Source organism: Manduca sexta, chromosome 1, assembly GCF_014839805.1.
Source record: "Manduca sexta isolate Smith_Timp_Sample1 chromosome 1, JHU_Msex_v1.0, whole genome shotgun sequence".
NCBI lineage: Eukaryota > Metazoa > Arthropoda > Insecta > Lepidoptera > Sphingidae > Manduca > Manduca sexta.
The window spans coordinates 1,542,114-1,562,554 of NC_051115.1; the positions used below are offsets into that span (position 1 = coordinate 1,542,114).

Below are 20,441 nucleotides of genomic sequence, written 5' to 3' on the forward strand. Positions count from 1 at the left end.
GGCTCCACTTTGAAAAAAACTTAAGGTAAAAGTCCCGCTTTATACTTTTCTCGGGATAAAAGCAGGCTAAAGCAGTCGGGAGTAATGTAGCTATCAGTAAAAAAATCATAATCAGTTTAGTAGATTCTGTGATTATCGTGTTGAAATAAACTCGTCAGTTTTATATATTAGTATAGATCGATGATCAAAATAAATAAACACTAAAAAGAAAACAATTAAACCGCTTTCAAAAACCACTTGAAACAACAAAATAAATATCAGCCCTGTATTATATACTGTCCCACTGCTGGGCCTCCTCTACTATTGAGAGGGATTAGGCCTTAGTCCACCACGCTGTAGTGCAGATTGGTAGACTTCACACACCCTCAAAATTCCTAGAGGGCACTACTCAGGTATGCACGTTCCCTCACGATGTTTTTCTTCACCGTTAAAGCAAGCGATAATTCACAAAGAATACACACATAATTTTAGAAAAGTCAGGGGTGTGTTTGGGTTTTGAACCTGTGGACATTCGTCTCAGCAGTCTGTTCCATACCCAACTAGTCTCACATCCCAGTAAGTCAAGCTGGTCTAATGATTTCTTTTTTTTACGCGATGCTAGACATAAAAGCGGCGATAGCCTAGTTGGGTATGGAACGGACTAATGAGACGAATTTCCGCAGGTTCAAAACAGACACACCTTTAACTTTTCTAAAAATGTGTGAACCCGAGACCAACAAAGTCAGAGGGATTTGAATCTGCGGACATTCGTCTCGGCAGCCCGTTCCACACCCAACTAGGATATCATCGCTTTAAAAAATAATTTACATAACAGGTATATACTGATTACCAATTTTGCAGTCGTACACTTCCAAAGGATTATACATTTTCCTATTCTACAATAGCATTGCTTTGCAAGAAAAGCATTTCACATTGGATTGAACTATATTTAACGATAGAAAAATACCATTACCATCAATCGATAAAAAAGCGATAATTTCATTTTTTATTACAACTCATAAAATGGTTTTGCTCTGGTTTTCGCGGATATGTAAGTACAATAGATTTACATTTATTTTACAATATCTCGCACTTTTAGAACTAAAGTGACCTAACTCAAAATTTTGTATATTTTCTGATTTTGTTAATAAATACTCTCCAAAGCATGTTCTATAACCCTATGAGGATAAAAATACAAAATTATAGAATAGAAACAGAGATTCTTACGACGACCGCCCATTTCACTGCCTTCTATATTTTCAAATCTTTTTTAAGCGTTTCCCACAAAACATCTTTATTAAATTAGGTAACCTTAGTTCTAAGGGTGCGATAATATTTTGTAAAGGCGAATCCTCTTAGGACCGTATTAATGTCAGTCTCACCTTCCAGAAGGATCTCAAGTAGGCATTTAATGTATTGAACTATAATAACAAAAAGCTTAAGTTGTCTTAACTTCTTAAAAGCTTGTTCTCAGCTGAGTTGGTGTTGTTAATAAACAAATATCTGCTGTCAAAATCCGTCATATGCTGTGAATTATTAAGCTATTATTATTGAATAGTTAATTTTTATGGAAATTATTTGAGATTTTTTTTTATTATTTTTAATGACGAGACGAGCTTGTCGTTCGCCTGATGGTAAGCGATACGACCGCCCATAAACAGTAGAAACACCACCACCTTGAAATACAAAATACATAACATCCAAGGTTGTCCTACAATGCATGAATTGTTCAGCAGTGGACATCCTGTACCTGATGGTGATGAGGGTTGTCCTTCCAGCAATAATTAAGATGAATAATTCTGCCATGCTAAGGTCAAATGCGGTATCTCAAAAGAAAAATCAAAATCTTGATTTTTATGTCATCAGCTTAAAAAAATTCCCATCCAATGAACTTACCTAAATAACGGATCTTGTTTAGAACTTGTTACAAGGAAACCCTTAAAGAGTTTCTCTAGCTCAGTTTTACATACAAAACTATAAAACTATATTTAAAAAACTTCGATTATCTCGAAATAAGGTTTCCCTGACGTACCGCTTTAAAACGTAGTGATTATATTCTCTTTGGTACCGCTTGCGCGCTTAGCATAGCATGACATTAACGTTCGAATTCATATTTTCAGATCTAATTACAATAATAATACAAAAAACACATGGATACGTATTATTCGCGGCAAATCTTGATGATTTTCGGAGTATAGCAAAGAAATTTATACCTGAGAAGTTAGCGGACCAATTGGCAGAAATGGCGTCGGAATCTTCTATGAAATACCATAAAAAAGCTGAAGAAAAAGATGCAGAATATGAAACTATTGAGAGTGAGGGAGACGGCGTTACAAAACCTTATACACATAGAGAGATAGCGAAGAGTACTGCGAAGAAAAGATATGTTGTAAAAAATCCAATACCTGAAGTCAATATAGATGAACTTGTGGAAAGAGTTAGGGAAAGATTGTTCAAAAGGAAACAAAAAGTACAGAAAACTATAAATAATCAAAAAGCGAAAAATATAAATAGGAATGTAGAAAATAGGATGAAGTCAGCAAAACATTCCTATAATGTAGAGAACAAAATGAAATCTCCAACTTATGACGCAGAGTATGTTGATTACGATCAGAATTACGAAGAAGAAAATACAGAGAAATATCAGAAACCAGATTATAGAAATTTTGAAAAAGAAGAGGTAGTTCAGGAACCAAAATATATAACTACTAAGCGTCAAAAACCACGAAGTAAACCCAAAATTAATAAGGAAACGAAGATTTATAAAGGGGATTATGAAGAAAGTGTTAAAGATCCAACTCCAAACCAATATGGCAACGAAAAAATATTCCAAGAAGTCGATTTACGTAACACAAACGATAGTTATGAAGATTATGTCACTCCAGACAAAGAAGATATCTTCGAAAGCGAAGAAACTACAACAAAACAAAAAGCCTTCCGGCAAACTATAAAAAAATATACAGAGCGAAGTCATCCGAAAGATTACGAAGATGTTAAAGCAAGGACCGAAAGTCTTTTGTACGATGAAAAAGAAGTTCGCGTCAATCGAACGATAGATGGCTCTTTACGAAATGCGAAAACTAAAAAAGGCAAAGGCACTATGATACCCACAAGACATTATTATAAAATGAGCTCGCCTGATTATTATAAGAAGTTACCAGTCATAGCTGAGAAGTATAATTTCGATGAACCGATACCTGAGAAAGACAGAGAACCTGAGAATTTAAAGCCTATAGGTAATCCGCCGGCTAAAATTAATAAAAAAGTTAGATTATAAGTAGAATAAATGTTTTTTGTGCATATAAAGTTAATTGAAAGCTTTAAGTCTATTTCTTTTTACAGCGCTCTAAATTATTTAGTAAGTTTGATTATTTGTGGAATGAAAGGGGATTCGAGTTGGAGTTTTGATTATGTTTCATTCACAAAATCTTACTGCCTTGATCGGCATAACCACAAGAGAGAGACAATAAACCATAAACAACTATTGTATGAATAAATAATTACTTTCAGTACAAAGGATTTAATTAGACCAAGCAGTTTGCATTCTGTCATTTGATGGGCCTTAAAATAATAAATTGAAGAATATAACTGTGTTTCAAACATTTACATTTTTAAAGATTAAAAAGTCGACAAACGTTACTAAGTAATAACTTCAAAATGGCGTCATTTTATGTGCTAAAATAAAATCATAAAACACATCGAAAGCAATCGAAATAAGTCGTAAAAAATTATGTCATACAATCAAAATTAGATTGATTTAGAAAAGTATTAAAACGTAAAATGGGATGACGATTTTATAATTCATATAAGGACGTCGGCTATCTTGTATTTTCAAAATGGCGCCAATCATTTATTTATTTTTTATATCATTTGCATCCGCATCAGTGCCTTTAGTAATAAAAGTGCCACTAAAAGTGAACGATTTTAATCCAATAAATCAATATATTTACACTAACAGAGGACTACAACCTTTGTCAATATATAATTTAATGAAATACACAGAAATACCACCAAAATTCACTGTTAGACAAGGAAAGAGGATACTGTTGGAACAAGACAGAAACAAACATGGTGACAGAATGCTTAGTGGTAGTTTTAACGCATTTTCTGGACGAAGAAGGATGCTTTAATAAAAAGTTTTAAAACACATTGTTTTTAATAAGTTATCTACAATTGAATGACGAGACGAGCTTGCCGTTCGCCTAATGGTAAGTGATACGACCGCCCATAAACAGTAGAAACACCATCCAACACCTTGAATTATAACGTATTATTTTGTATGCCACTGCGCTCGCCATCCTGAGACATGAGATTTTAAGTCCTATTATATCCAGTGTATTACACTGGCTCCAATTTTCTTCAAACTGGAACACAACACTGCTGCTTGGCGGTAGAAACAGACATTGCGGTGGCACCTACCCAGGACTCTCACATATGAGAAACCTACCACCAGTAGTACTTCTCCTTTCCTCGCACGTCAAATATTACTGAATATAGCAAGACTTAACTAAAACCTCTAAATACAAAGTTTATAAGTAAGGTTATACATTTTTATTTGGTAGGTAATAAAAAACAGAAGCATATTTGTCTACTTTTTATTTTTTAGATTAAGTATATATACTAAAAAAAAAATTTCCCTCTTTTAACTTTATTTTGTATGTTACTATGGATCCCTGCATTCGTCGTCATCTTCATCCAAGCATCTCTTTTTCACTGATTTAGTGTATCGTACAACTCTAGATGTTTTTGTTGATCCTGTAAATGAAAATTATGTTTTAGTACCTTTACCTTTTATGTTTAAAAAGTTGTGTTTGTCTGTAACAACTTTGGCGCTATGTAACACTATGATATTCTCAATTGTATATTGTATCACTTTTTACACTTTTGTTTTCTCTTTCTTCCGTGTTTAAACATGCCACTTGGAGTAGCTACATATTTATTTAGATCTATATTGATATGTTATACCCGGTACCAGCAGAATTACAAGCGTTTTGCTCCTTGGGGCAAAACATATTGCTGAGCTGGGCCTGATTGCGGCTGCAATATCTCACAAATGGATATGTAGTTGTCTATTGTCTATACTTAGTCTGGCCATAAATACTGTTACACTTAATTATAAAAAAATATTACATTTGAATTTCGAATCTGTCATTTTTATACGATTGTTCATTGTGTTTTCTCATTTTGGCGCCAATACATTGTAAAATATTTTGCGATATTAAAATGGTGTGGGGTGATAAAGAGAACCGAATCGCTGTGATAGCATTACACAAAGTAGGTATGGAGCCAAATGCAATTTTTAAAACTCTCCATACACTTGGTATTAGTAAAATGTTTGTGTACCGGGCTATTAATAGGTACAATGAGACCTCCTCTGTTTGTGACAGAAAAGATCTGGCCGTCCACGTAGTGTTCGTACGAAAAAGGTGGTCAAAGCAGTAAGGGAAAGAATTCGAAGAAATCCTGTCCGAAAGCAAAAGATTTTATCTCGGGAAATGAAGATAGCACCTAGAACCATGTCGCGTATTTTAAAAGATGACTTAGGACTTGCAGCCTATAAGAGACGCACTGGCCATTTCTTAACTGATAATTTAAAGAAGAATAGGGTGGTAAAATCGAAACAACTACTGAAGCGGTACGCAAAGGGAGGTCACAGAAAAATTTTGTTTACGGATGAGAAAATTTTTACAATTGAGCAACATTTTAACAAACAAAATGACCGTATTTATGCTCAAAGCTCTAAGGAAGCTTCCCAATTAGTCGACAGAGTGCAACGTGGACATTATCCGACTTCAGTGATGGTTTGGTGGGGTGTTAGCTATGAAGGAGTGACTGAGCCATATTTTTGTGAAAAAGGTATCAAAACATCGGCACAAGTGTATCAAGATACCATTCTTGAGAAGGTAGTTAAGCCCCTTAACATCACCATGTTCAATAACCAAGTATGGTCCTTCCAGCAAGACTCGGCGCCGGGTCATAAAGCTCGGTCCACGCAGTCTTGGTTGGAATCGAACGTTTCGGACTTCATCAGAGCTGAAGACTGGCCGTCGTCTAGTCCCGATCTTAATCCGCTGGATTATGATTTGTGGTCAGTTTTAGAGAGTACAGCTTGCTCTAAACGCCATGATAATTTGGAGTCCCTAAAACAATCTATACGATTGGCAGTGAAGAATTTTCCCATGGAAAGAGTGCGTGCTTCTATTGATAACTGGCCTCATCGTTTAAAGGACTGTATTGCAGCCAATGGAGACCACTTCGAATAAGCTTTTTATATTTTTAATTGTTTTATATTTATGTATTAAACTGACACACTGTAAAAGTAATAAATGTTATTTGCAGTTAACAATTTTCTTTTTTCTTTATTACAATATTTATGGCAAGACTAGGTATATATCTTAAGTTATACTGTGTGTTAATTTTAGCTTAAATAAACTTTTTTATCTATCTACTTATAAATTAAGGTGCAAACCGACGCGGTAACTGTTTTACAAGCTATCTACTTGAAATTTATAAAACATGTACCCTCTTATTCATAGACGTTATTTATCTAAGGACGGAGAATTGCTGTGATAACAAGTCTGTTTCTCAGTGCTGACGGCATGACAGCCTTCGCAGTGCGTAGACATCGGGCCGTTGTGATGTCGTATTGAGATACAACTCGAATCTAGTTGGCTGTCAGATAAACAAAGCTGAACAAACAGCAAGCTGTCAGATAAATAAAGCTGAGAAACAAACTTATTATCACAACAATGCTCCGTCCTTAGATAAATAACGTCTATAAATAAGGGGGATAGAAATAAACTAAACATCACGTTTCTACAATATGTTATCTTAACTTTGATAGTGTGGTAGACTGAGATCCAAATTCTCTCATTAGATTGCGTTACGATATATCTTATATCCGCCCAGATAGCGACCGTACACAAGTTTTTAAAACCCGCCATAGTGGCCCACGTGTGTCGCGTTCCGGGATCAGCTTGTGTATCTAACAGGCCGGCATAATTGTGTCGACTGTCGAGGTGTAATCATCTTTCGTCAGTCGACATTCTATAGGACCTTACCACTTACCTCCATAATCAGTAATTCTAACGCACGGCGGTCGGAATATCCGCGCTTGCTTCAACAAATTGGTTATGTTTGTTATGTCTAAATTCCACGCCGCAAAAATAGCCTTTAGGCCATGTTTTAGTCCCGCGAAGCTATGTTTTTTATCTGAAAAACAGTTACAAATATAACACAAAGTCCGTATCTGTCCGCCCGAACAACAAACTGAAAAACTACCGAACGGATTTTGATGAAATTTTGTATGGATATAGTTTTATCATAAGAAGGACATAGGGTACTTATTATCACAGGAAAACTCTTTACACGCAGACGAAGTCACGAAAACGGTAGCTCATAAATATAGTTTGTTTTTCAAAGACTAAAAAAAGAGGATCTCAATTCGCGTGATTGTATTTTTTTATATACTTATAGCGAATACTCCGATTTTTCTGAGCCGAATGCGCATATTTATTTCCATTGCTTCTTTTAAGCTAAGTATAGACTAGCAAGATCTCGCAGCAATATATTGCGTGTACAATATCGACAATATTTCAATACCAGGCAATTCCTGTACGCTCGGTCTTCAAATTGAATGCACGCTCGACGGGGGGACATTTGTCACGGCCCTAGGCACACAGTTAAGTGTGAATACCTCATGGTTGCCAATTCACATTAAGGGCTATGAAGGCTCGCTAACAATTTCCAACTCCTCCCTATCTTTCTATTTGATTAATTTCGTTGCGGGATAATGACGTATTAGTGTTCCCAGAGACTCGGCGAGCTTCACCGCTCGGTGTCATACAATGCCACTGCTTACAGGAGTTGTAGTGGTGGGTGTGAGGGCGGGAAAGTCTCATAACAATTCCCTTCTTTCGCCCCTCCATCCATCCTAAAGAAGGTTCTTATCCTTTCCCCATATATTCCTTCCCAAATTTTCCTCCGCGCTGCTACAGCCGCTAAAGCGAATTCCAGTATCCTATTTGCAAGATTCCTCGGTGTTGACTGCAGGATACCTCTCAAAAAGGCCACCGGATTATTAAACTGTCTCTTAAAATAATGACCCATTCCAAAATTGACAATTTGTGGGAATCGTCAAACAACCATTTTCTGTTTGCGATCTTTTAGTTTTTCCCTTTTTTTCATACTATAGGTTTCATTTATTACTATCTTTAATAAGCTCAATTTTATAGCAACTTCAAAAAAAAGGTAGCGAATAAAAATTAGTTTTCCGACGACTGTCACAAATTAACAATTTACCCCCACCCCATTTTTGACCCCCAAACGCCCCTAACCCCCTTGACCTCCCCACTGACCCCCCACCCTATATTTGACCCCCAACCTCCCCTAACTCCCCTTGACCCCCCACCCCATTTTTAACCCCCAACCTCCCCTGACCCCCCACCCTATTTTTTGCGAAAATCGTATCAAATAGCGGAACCCAATTTTGAAATCGGTCATTATTTTATTAAGAGTGCGATACATACCTTTGATAATATTTTTGAGTAAGAATTTTATGGATGTAACATCCCATTGAAATAATCGGAGTTGCAAGTTGCTTATCTGATACATTATGGAGTAGATATCATCTTTACTTTGGCCGGTAGTGTTGACGCTAAGCAGTTGCACTAATCTGGAATATGGAACAATTAGATCAATATTTCCCAACCTTTTTTAGGCCAGGCCCCACCTTAATATTTCTAAAAATGTTATGCTCCCATACAACATTTTTATTTTATTGGTCCCCGATTATATAACAAAGCAAACAAGTTTCTTAACTTATATTCCCTTACTTTACGTGAATGGAAATCTGTAACAACAAAATGGCTGTTAACCCTTTCATATGAGGATACAGAATCATTCATAAAAATAGGAAAATAATAGGACACATAAACATGCATACATACACACACACATGCACACACGCACACACGCACAAACAAACACACACACCCACAAACACACACACACACAAACACACACATTTTTTGTTTGTTTTGATTTAAGTACCTATAGAAAGTTTTCTTTACATTGTGGAATACAACTGTCGACTTTACGGAGGTGGGCGTTAATATCTGCGACACAGTTACCCAACTAATGCAGATATTTTCGAACATTATATTTTTAAAAAAACTGTATTATTTATTCCAAATAAAGATTTATTATTATTATTATTATACATAATTTTTAACCTTTAAAATTGTTTTGTTCCCTTAAGAAATATAAATGATAAGTTTTAGGAAGACTATGAAATTGTTATCAAAACATCGCAAGTAAAATTTCAAAACATATAATGAAAAACTGAAAATTCTGTTTAAACTGCCCCCCTGTAGGGCGTGGGCTCCACGTTGGGAAACACCGAGACGGTGGTCAGTGTACAATGCACTTTTTATGGTTTGAATAAAAAACGAGTGTGTTTACTTATACGCACGTAAGAAGTTATACTTCTTTGGCGTAAGATAAGTTGTGGCGGTACAATCGATACATACACCGCCATCTTGTCAACATCGCCGGAACTGCAAGAGGATCGATGCAGTGACGCAACTACAGTGATATCACACAGCAATCACGATAGATGGCGACGTCGATCCTGAATCACGCTTGCACAATTTGAGCGACGCGTTGCATATATACCATCTCCGAATAGGAACCGTCGGAGGGGCCGCGGCCGGTCAGGCGCAACATCTGCCTGACTGGGAATCTTCCCCTTCCATAGAGAAACGCAACCATCTGTTCCTCTACTGCGGTGTCTACCTTTACATCGCTAAAAAGTCTTTCTAAAACTATTATCCTTTGCGTTGACCTATGTTTGTAGAGAAAAGGACACTTATAATAATAATAATATAATATCAGCCCTGTATTATATACTGCTCCACTGTAGGGCACGGGCCTCCTCTTCTACTGAGAGGGATATTAGGCCTTAGTCCACCACGCTGGCCTAGTGCGGGTTGGTAGACTTCACACATCCTCGAAAATTCCTAATAGAGAATTTCTCAAGTGTGCAGGTTTCCTCACGATGTTTTCCTTCACCGTTAAAGCAAGCGATGATTTGCAAAGAATACACACATAATTTTTAGAAAAGTCAGATGTGTGTACCCTTGGGATTTGAACCTGCGGTCATTCGTCTCGGCAGTCCGTTCCACAACCAACTGGGCTATGGCCGCTTTTTTAATAATAGAAGAAAAAGTATTTAATACAAAATCTGGAGTTAGATCTAAAGTTCGCTGCAGCTAAAACCATCAATCGACTAACCAAACTTAAAACATGCTAAAGCGCTTTAAATAGAGTATAAGTAAATTAGCAATACCAGATTGCAGTACACTTCAGTTGAACACAGCGAGTGTTCGAAACACCAGATCTAGTAAGTAGTAGATATATATAATAATAATAATATTTTTTTATTGTAAATAACCGAATTTGTTTACAATTTCAATGGTTACAAATAACAAGCTTATTATGAAAAACAAAAAATAACATATTTGCTAGGTACCTAAACTAGGCTGGGCCTGTACCTTGGGATACCAATGATATAATCTGATTCCTACCGGCTTTCCTTTAGTAATGTATGTAGAACCTAATTATTAGAACGATTTGTATTCCGCTTTCATACATATTATTACCTATATGTTGTGTCGGGTTCTTTTTTGGAAATTTTTACCTTTCGCAACTGCAAATCACTATACATATTAAAGAACAAAGTCCCCTTCTCAGTCTGTATGTATGTTATCGATTTTCTCAAAATGTACTGAACGGATTTTTATGAAATTTGGTATAGAGATAGTTTAAGACCCTGGGAAGGTTATAGGCTACTTTCTATCCATATATAACGGGAATTTTATCCCGGAAAACTCGATCGCGCGGGGGAAGCCGCGAGCAAAAGCTAGTAGAAAATTCTTTTTCTGTAGCGACACACTCTTTGCGCAGCTGTGTAAGTGTACGTGCATAGTTGTGCGGGAATGCTGTGTCACACCATGCCTCCCATATTAAACGACGTGCGCCTTTGTTAACTTAGTACAAGTAAATTATTACTATTATCATATAAGTACATCGCTGTGTATTAACGTACTCTGGAACTTTGAATATAATTATACAGTGCCATCCTTGAGTTTAATTTACACGTTGTGACTCCAGTACATTACATCCAACAAATAAGTACCCTACATTTTCCTTACCTTAACACAACAGGATCCTTTACAGTGACCCTCTTAGGGGTATTAATGTTCGTCTTCTGCCCAGTGAGGAACGGAGTGATCAGGTCCTGACAATGCACCCATTCTACAGGCTCATCCATCATGTCGGCATCAAAACTTCGTCGATAGAATATGTCGATGGCTTCCGATTTAGTTTTACGCTTCCTCGCGATCTTCTTTGTTGCTTTCTTTACTCTTTGCACAACTTTTGTAGGCTCTGCGATTGTTTCAATTAGAGATTTTATTTATTTATTACACTTTAGTTATACCAGAAACAAAAATCATGGAATAAGAAACAGAAAAAAGTACAAATGGCGATCTTATTGCAAAAGTTAATCCCTTACAGATAACCATGGGATTGATATAAGAGAAAACGGAATCTCTCTCTCTCTCTAGTCGGTTCCTCATATCTGAGGATCGTGGTCAGCATCAGGGTTGCATCTGGAGCGGATGATCTCCACGGTTCTGTCCAGCGCGTCTCTTACAGTTGTGTAGAATTTAGAGGACGATGAGTGTCCGGTGAGATGAAAACGGAATAATATAGGTTTATTTAAGTTATTTTTTATTTTAGTTTCTTTTTCGGTTGGAAATTATCTATGGTAAGCTACTGGTAAGGCTAATGAATACAAATCAGTGTTATTATGAATATACTGATAGATAGGCATTATTTTTTTAGACGGGCATGGTACCCACTGTACCTGATGGCAAGGAGTGAAGTCCAATAGAATGTCGACTGACGAGAGATGATTACCCCTCAGTTGACACAATTATGCCTGTTGGAAGTGTATATACACAGACTGATCCCAGAACGCGACACTTATGGGCCACTATGGTGGGTTTTAACACTTTGGTGGTCGCTATCCTGGCAGATATAAAATATATCCAACGTATGTATGAATGAATGAAAGAATGAACGAATGGAAGAATGAACGAATGAATGTATGAAAGAATGGATGAATGAATGAAACACTTTATTGTATACACATAGTAATTACCTTGAGTACTCTCTTGCGTTGTCTTCAACTGTCGCAGTTTGAACTTGTTTTTCTTCTTCCTCTCGTCGAAGCTCATGATCGGAGTGACAGGTTGGGAGTCCACGTCCACATACTCCTCAGGGAAGTCGTCTACAATAGGTGTCAGGAATGACTGCTGTTGCAGCTTTATTTCTTCAGTTAAACGGTGTTTTAACACCTTCACTCTCTCATGCAGTCCTAGTGTTGTTTCTGTCTTCTTTGCTGGGGTTTTTAGGAGGTCTGTAATTGTTTTTTTAATTACTAAATCTGAATTATACATGGTAATTATAACGCCTTCAAAAACTACTAAGAACAAAAAAATAATTTAACATTACCTATATACTGATAACCAGTATAGGAGTCGGTGCCTAATAAAAAATATTATATAATAATATATAAATTAATTTTAACTTATGAGTAATGTAACTTCCTATTAGCAAAACAAATTTAAAATCGATTAAGTATTTAGTTACCGAGATTAGCCCGTTCAAATAAACTCTTCAGCTTTATTCAAGGACATTTTGACATTGCGTTACATGAAACCACATACTCGCCTTTATCTTTGCTTACATTGTGCTAAAATCATCCATTAATAATGAATATATTGGAAAATCAGTTTTAATTGTCTGGTTTTTTGATAATTTTGTAGTTTAATGCAAATATGGCGTGCGTGAGTGTATTTCTGACTAAAAGTGTGATGTTGCCGCTGCGTCGAATTCTCGTAGTAGTAGAAGCATTAGGGCTTGCAAAATTAAAATAACTTTTCTTACTTTATTACTACGATTTAAGAAACTTTAATTAAATGTCATTTTCAAGAATAAAAGTACCTATATGGTTTCATTTAGTAACGCAATGTCAAAAATAAGGCTCCAGTTATATATTATAATTTCATGAAAGAAAGTAACGTGGTGGATCGCATAAACGGAAGATGTTTGAATGACAATCTTCTCAATGACTATATAATTTTAGAGCTCTGATGTAAAACAAAAATTCTCGACTCCCTATGACATATTATTTTAAATATTTGAATACGGGCGAAATACGTATCACAAAGCGGACTCCTCACCCCAACTTATTGAACACACATATGATATTGTTTTAACAGCTTCTCGAAAATAAAAAAAGTACCTCTTGTAGAAACATTGGTCAAAATTAAATATATCCTTTGTAGTATCATTTGCCAATAAGAAATAAAAAAGAACGTTTTTGTTACTAGTGGGAGGTTTTTGATATGCGAGTCTGCCGAGTTTGTACCACCGCAATATCTATTTCTGCCGCCAAGCAGCATTATGTAGACTGTTGTGTTCCGGTTAGAAGGACATTGTAGCTAGTATAACTACTGGACATAATAAGACTTAACATTGTCTCAGGATGGCGAGCGCAGTCGAATACCAAACAATATTTAGTAATTCAAGGTGTTGGTGCTTCTACTGTTTATGGCCCGGTCGTATCGCTTACTTATTATCAGGCGAACGGCAAGCTCGTCTCGTCATTAAAAACAATAAATAAAAGTCAGTCACTCCTTTATAAAAATAGTGCTTCAAACAGTATACCATATGTGAATACTTCATAGCAGAAATTATTACAAAACGGCTACTTACGAAATAAAACAATGACGAAATATAATTTCATTTTTCACCTCTTAACACAACATTCATTTCTTATATGTTGAGTTTATTTACATATCTCTTGATTAAAATTATTCAACCATTTATAAACAAAATCGTAAGATCAAACAAATTTTATTTTTATCGTCCGTTGGTCGAAATGCGACTGTATAATAATATCAGCCCTGTATTATATACTGTCCCACTGCAGGAGCTTCCTCTAGTACTGAGAGGGATTAGGCCTTAGTCGACCACGCTGTAGTGCGAGCAGACTTCACACACCCTCAAAATTCCTATAGAGAACTTCTCAGGTATACAGGTTTCCTCACGATGTTTTCTTCACCGTTAAAGCAAGCGATAATTCACAAAGAATACACACATAACACAAAAGTTAGAGATGCGTGCCCTTGTGTTTAGAACCTGATGACATTCGTCTCGGCAGTCCCTAAATTATGAAATGGGATATGAAACTGCAGACATTCCTATCAACAACCCTTAATTTATTAAAATTATAAGTATTCTTTCTATCAAATTTTTTTAACACAAATTAAGGAAAATAAAAATTCTGAAATAAAACCATTTATGGATTCTAACGCCGGTATTTGTATTATTATTTTTTCCCGGTGTTTCGAAGACTGCAGCCACCATGGTCACGGGGCGGACTAATTTTCAAGGAACCGCAATAAAATCCATAAATAAATATTAATTATCTAACATTCGTGTAAACTTACGAAATAATTAATAAAAATACTGTTTAAAATATCTATTTATTACACATAATATTTTTTCAGTTTGTTTGCGTAGACTAAACACATTTCCATCTTAACTTCTTCGTATTCTGAAATAAATATTACATTAATTAGATAAGACACCGGAATGAAAACATCGGACAATTGCGATTTGAACCTTGCAGCGAGGCTTCTGAACAAACTTCCCCTCTTATTCATAGACGTTATTTATCTAAGGACGGAGTAAAGCTGTGACAAGTCTGTTTCTCAGTACTGACGGAATGGCAGCCTTCGCAGTGCGTAGACAGGGCCGTTGTGATTGGCTAATATTGTATTTCAAAAGCAGGTTATTGAGAAAGCATTAAAAATTATTGCTTTAACGTAAAAGACAAACTAGGTTAAAGGACAAACTTAACTTTCCCGTTTGATTTCAAGACACGGTTATTGTACCAACCGCAAATTTGTAATAGTAAATTTGCTAATTTTTCATGCTATAGGTTTCACTTTTTACCTATCATTAATAAGCTCAATTTTATAGCAACTTAAAAAAAAGGTAGCAAACAAAAATTAATTTTCCGACGACTGCCACAAATTAACAATTTTGAAATAGGTCAGGTTTATTAAGCGTGCGATGTAAAGAAAAATATCTGGGCCCTTATTCTGTATGATAGTGTAAACGCGTAACGCGGCCGTGTCATGTTATCTTCGAGAAATGTGCGTGGAATGGTATTTTGTAAGCCAAATTTCTATAGTCCTAAACATGACGCGTTGTGTTACGTGCTTGTTGCGCACTGTTGTAAAAACGTGCGGGATAGGGAATAAGGCCCCTGAAAACCGTAAATATGTACTAACATAAAAGCAAGTTTGCACGGAACCCTTGGTGCGCGAGTCCAACTTTGCTGATGACAGAATATATTTTATATTCGCCCGGACAGCGACTGTACACAAGGGGTTAAAACCCGCCATAGTGACCCACGTGTGTCGCGTTCCGGGATCAATGAGTGTCAGCTGTTAACTGATTGCAGATTATCCCTCGCCGGTCGAAACAATTATGCCGGCCTGCTATACACAGGCTGATCCCGGAACGCGAAACACGTGGACGACTATGGCGGGTACACATTTTGCACGGTGGTCGCTATCCTACCTATTGTATATGCTATATTAAGCAGGCCGGCATAATTCTGTCGATGGCGAGAGATAATCTACAGTTAACAGCCGACACTTTCAATCCACCGTTACCAGATGTAATAGAATCGCTTTGGCCGCACAAATATATTCCTAAGATTTTAACCTGGGAAATTGCTTATAAATATACTAAGGTCCCTAACCTGGGAGATTGCTTCGGCAATTAACCATTTCCATAGCGCATCTGTTTACAAACAAAACAGCGTGACCATCAAAACTGCTGACTCCACACACTGGTTGCACATACCCTCTGCAGACATCAGGGCAGTTTGATCTCAAATACATCACATATATCATGCAGAATTTCGGGTCTACCACGTCGTATTCTGTAAATTTTAGATAGTATTTTAATAACAATTATTTTCGAGTATAGTAGGTCGCTTATATATGAGAGCACGCCTGAGTAGGTACCACCGCAATGTCTATTTTAAGCAGCAGTGTGTAGTCTGTTGTGTTCCAGTTTGAACATTGCCAGTGTAAGTACTGGGCATAAGACTTAACATGTAATGTCTCGGGATGGCGAGCGCAGTGGAATACCAAACAATACTTTGTAATTGTGTTAGATGCTGATTCTACTGTTTATCGGTCGTATAGCGTACCATCAGGCGAACGGCAAGCTCGTCTCGTCATTCTAAGCAATAAAAAAAAAAACAAAAATTGATAAACGCAAGGGCCGTATCTGGACTGCATAAACAGGATCCATAGGTCCCTATTAATAGCTGCAACTCAGTTGCGCTCTCAAGTGCGAAATGAGTTGAGACGCTGTTAAATTAAAATCAGCATCTTAAGTCGTCGTTATTCAAACAAATATACATCTTCTCAAATGATATCTTAAGACTGCATATGACGGATTTTGACACTGAAGTTTTATTTACTATACACCATCTCAGCCAATAACAAGCGCTCAATTCACAAGTTAAGTGTTATTTATTAAATTGTGAACTTTAACCCCCTTATTCAACAAGTCTGTTTCTCAGCTTTTGTTTATCTGACAGCTTGCTATTTGTTCAGCTTTGTTTATCTAATAGCCAACTAGATTAAAGTTGTATCTTAATATTAGCCAATTACAGCGGCCCTATGTCTGGCGAAGGCTGCCATGCCGTCAGCACTGAAAAACAGTCTTGTTATCACAGCAATGCTCCGTCCTTAGATAAATAACGTTTATGAATAAGGGGGTAAATGTCTACTCAAGATCGTACTCAAAATTGAGATAGCTTATTTCTGTTTATTAAACAACGCCGACTCAGTTGAGAACAAGCTCTTAACTAGCAACTTAAGCTTTGTGTATTAAATAGTAGTATTGAAAATAGCGGTTAATAAATGTATATATCGCACCCTTAGAAAATTATGACCTATTTCAAATTGTTAATTTGTGGCAGTCGTCGGAAAACTGGTTTTTGTTTGCTACCTTTTCTTTTGAAGTTGCTATAAAATTGAGCTTATTAAAAATGGGTAAATAATGAAACCTATAGCATGAAAAAAAGGGAGAATACTAAAAAATCGCAAACAGAAATTGGTTGTTTGACGATTCCCACAAATTGGCAATTTTGGAATAGGTCATTATTTTATTAAGAGTGCGAATTATATAACAAAAGCTATCTGGCATAAAGAAAATTTTCAGTCACCCGACGACTTTTAAGGTTCATTTTACTATTAATTATTAATTACGAGTGCTTTTGAGCCCATAATGTTTTTTAATATTTTTGTCTAAGCAATTTTGTATACAATGTGTACCCGATTATAACCTGTTTTGTGTGTAATAAATAAAGAAATGGGTATACACTCTTGGTTAAAACTTACTCAAACTGCCACGATAGGTCGCACACTGATTATTCAATATGATGTGACATCCACTCTGAAACCATTTGAACCGCATGTTACTCCGGTTGAGTCCACAGGCTAGCTTGTGGTAGTCGTTACAGTGGTACGGGTCGCAGTAATCCATCCAGGCTGGATGGAATGGCTTTCGGAACCGATGTTTCCAAGATTCCGGTAGCTCTGGCTTGAAAATCACATCTGGGAAATACAAAATGAAACTAGAAAATTAAATTTACTACTTGTAGGTCTCTCGTATGTGAGAGTCCGCCTGGGTAGGTACCACGGCAATGTCTATTTCTGTCAAGCAGTGTGTAGTCATTGTTGTGTTCTAGTTTGAAGGACATTGTAACCAGTGTAACTACTGGACATAATGAGACTTAACATCTCATGTCTCAGGATGGCGAGCGCAGTGGAAAACCAAACAATACTTTGTAATTCGAGGTGTTGGTGTTTCTACTATTTATGGGCGGTTGTATTACCATCAGGCTAACGGCAAGCTCGTCTCGTCATTCAAAGTAATAAAAAAAATGTTGAATAACGCTTTTAAGTGCAAGATGCTGAGGCGCTGTTAAATGGAAAATACAAAATTCATCAATTGACATCAATGGAATTAGAAAAAAGAAATTGCATGGAGGTTGTAAATAACTTAGTTACGCTCTTAAGTGCGAGATGCTGAGGCGCTGTTAAATTAAAGTCATCATCTCAAGTTGCTGTTTAATAAACAGATGTCAACATCTCAAATAATTAGGACGTCGCGTCACGGAGGCCTCTCGATTACTGTCAGCCACCCTCTTAGCACTCGCCCCCGAGGATGATCTACTTAATAGGTCGAAACTGGTCGGCGATTCCGATTAATAGTACGTGAGTAAAACCGTGTTGCTTTCGACTAATTTAATATGTCTCGCGTAAGTTTTAATAATATCAAATGAAATCTCTTGGCAAACGTAGCGAGGGACGCCCTCTGGCCAGATGGCGGGACGACTTGCAAAGAGAGCCGGCAACGACTGGATGCATAAAGCAGCAGACCGGGCTCTATGGCGTACCTTGGGAGAGGCCTATGTCCAGCAGTGGACTGCAACGGGGATGATAAAACGATATCTTGAGTCACAGCGTATGACTGATTTTAATCATTAAGTTTTGTTAATTATACAACAATGACAGCTGAGAAGAAGCTCTTAAATGTCAACTTAAGATTTGTTTATTAAATAGTTCAATATATTAAATGTTTACTTGAGATCCTACTCAAAGATGAGATTGATTTATTAATACGGCCCAAGAAAAACTCACGCCTTATCCCCAAAAGGAAAGTGACGTAACTCGTGCACCCACTTTGTATTAGTACTTACTTTTAAAGCGGTCTCGAACGAAATTCGGGTTGTGAAATTTTGACTCAGGCCTGAAAAAAATACAATCATTGAACAATAGCACTTACCACATGCTAATGGTAGAAAACATTACGCACTCTTAATAAAATAATGACCTATTTCAAAATTGTTAATTTGTGGCAGTCGTCGGAAAACAAATCTTTCTTTGCTACCTTTTTTTTGAAGTTGCTATAAAAATGAGCTTATTTAAGAAAGAACCTATAGCATGAAATAAAAAGGGAAAACTAAAAGGTCACAAACAGAAATTGGTTGTTTGACGATTCGCACAAATTGGCAATTTTAGAATGGGTCATCATTTTATGAAGAGTGCGATTAGGTCATGTTTGCCCGGATAGCGACCGTCCACAAGGTGTTAAAACCCGCCATAGTGGCCCACGTGTGTCGCGTTCCGGGATCAGGCTCAGTATATACGATTCAACCAGACCGGCATAATTTTGTCGACTGGCAATCGTCTCTCGTCAGTCGACACTATCTGGACCCAAGTCAGGTGTTTTGAGGTCACTTTGCCAGGACCTCTATAAAAAAATAAATCTTGGACTTGCAACATATATAGAACTATTGAGATAATGCCGCTACTAGGTACAGGAAAGGACCCTATTAATATTTATTTGTTTATATTTAATTAGGTCCGCCAGCGATAATTCACAACGTGTGTATTCTTTGTAAATTATCGCTTGCTTTAACGGTGAAGGGAAACCTGCATACCAAAAAAAATCTTTAGGAATTTTGAGGGTTTGTGAAGTCTACCAATCCGCACTACAGCGTGGTGGACTAAAGCCTAATCCCTCTCAGTGGTAGAGGCCCTTGCATCAGTAGGGCAGTATATAATACAGAACTGATATTATTATATATTTTGATTCAATACTCACTTAGTTTGATTATATTTAACGGGTTTCTTGTCACTCCCAAAGCAATCTGTAATATAAAAACAAAATGGCGGTTGTTCCATCAACATTTAAAATGACTAAATGCCTATTCTTAACCGCCAACTAAGCGTTAGGGTAGGAATTAACCAATCAAAACAACTCATCTGTGAATACTTTATTCTGATTGGTTCATTTAGGCTTGACTGTGACGATTAATCATTAGTTCAGTTTTTTTTTTTTATACGAGCACAGTGACTCAACTGCACTAATTGCAGTGAGGTCCAATAGAATGTCGACTGACGAGAGATGATTACCCCACGACAGTCGACACAATTATGCCGGCCTATTGGAACTGGATATACAGGCTATCCCGGAACGCGACTTACGTGTGCCACTATGGCGGATTTTAACACCTTGTGTACGGTTGCTATCCGGGCGGATATAAAATATATCCTACCACCAGCAAGTAAATTTTAATGTTTACCGATTTATAAAAAACTTACGAGTAATAATAGTTATTTGTAACAAAAAATGTAACAGAGATTTCATCTTCATAATTCAATAAAGAACTTGACTTCAATCAAGAGTAATAAGAAAATTTAATTGGTTTTAAATTTGATTACAGTCGT

General features: G+C 36.7%; 3 protein-coding genes across 3 annotated transcripts; 1 reads left to right on the plus strand and 2 right to left on the minus strand.

Moving 5' to 3' along the window:
• The first annotated feature begins 852 nt into the window (after window positions 1–852).
• On the plus strand, window positions 853–3,300 carry LOC115453742. Its single transcript, XM_030182464.2, has 2 exons — window positions 853–1,030; window positions 2,100–3,300. Exons 1-2 carry the CDS (start codon window positions 1,003–1,005, stop codon window positions 3,254–3,256), a joined length of 1,185 nt encoding a protein of 394 aa, XP_030038324.2. The 5' UTR covers window positions 853–1,002; the 3' UTR covers window positions 3,257–3,300.
• Window positions 3,301–4,544: 1,244 nt separating this feature from the next.
• LOC115453741 lies at window positions 4,545–13,952 on the minus strand. The gene is made up of 6 exons (XM_037436563.1): window positions 13,825–13,952; window positions 12,206–12,463; window positions 11,193–11,427; window positions 8,508–8,653; window positions 7,048–7,191; window positions 4,545–4,734 (listed from the first exon to the last, which is right to left on the minus strand). Exons 1-6 carry the CDS (start codon window positions 13,853–13,855, stop codon window positions 4,643–4,645), a joined length of 906 nt encoding a protein of 301 aa, XP_037292460.1. The 5' UTR covers window positions 13,856–13,952; the 3' UTR covers window positions 4,545–4,642.
• Window positions 13,953–14,580: 628 nt separating this feature from the next.
• LOC115453744 lies at window positions 14,581–20,441 on the minus strand. Its single transcript, XM_037447602.1, has 6 exons — window positions 20,316–20,441; window positions 19,816–19,861; window positions 18,908–18,957; window positions 17,544–17,759; window positions 15,887–16,069; window positions 14,581–14,668 (listed from the first exon to the last, which is right to left on the minus strand). The coding sequence occupies exons 1-6, from the start codon at window positions 20,365–20,367 to the stop codon at window positions 14,601–14,603; spliced, it is 615 nt and encodes a 204-aa protein (XP_037303499.1). The 5' UTR covers window positions 20,368–20,441; the 3' UTR covers window positions 14,581–14,600.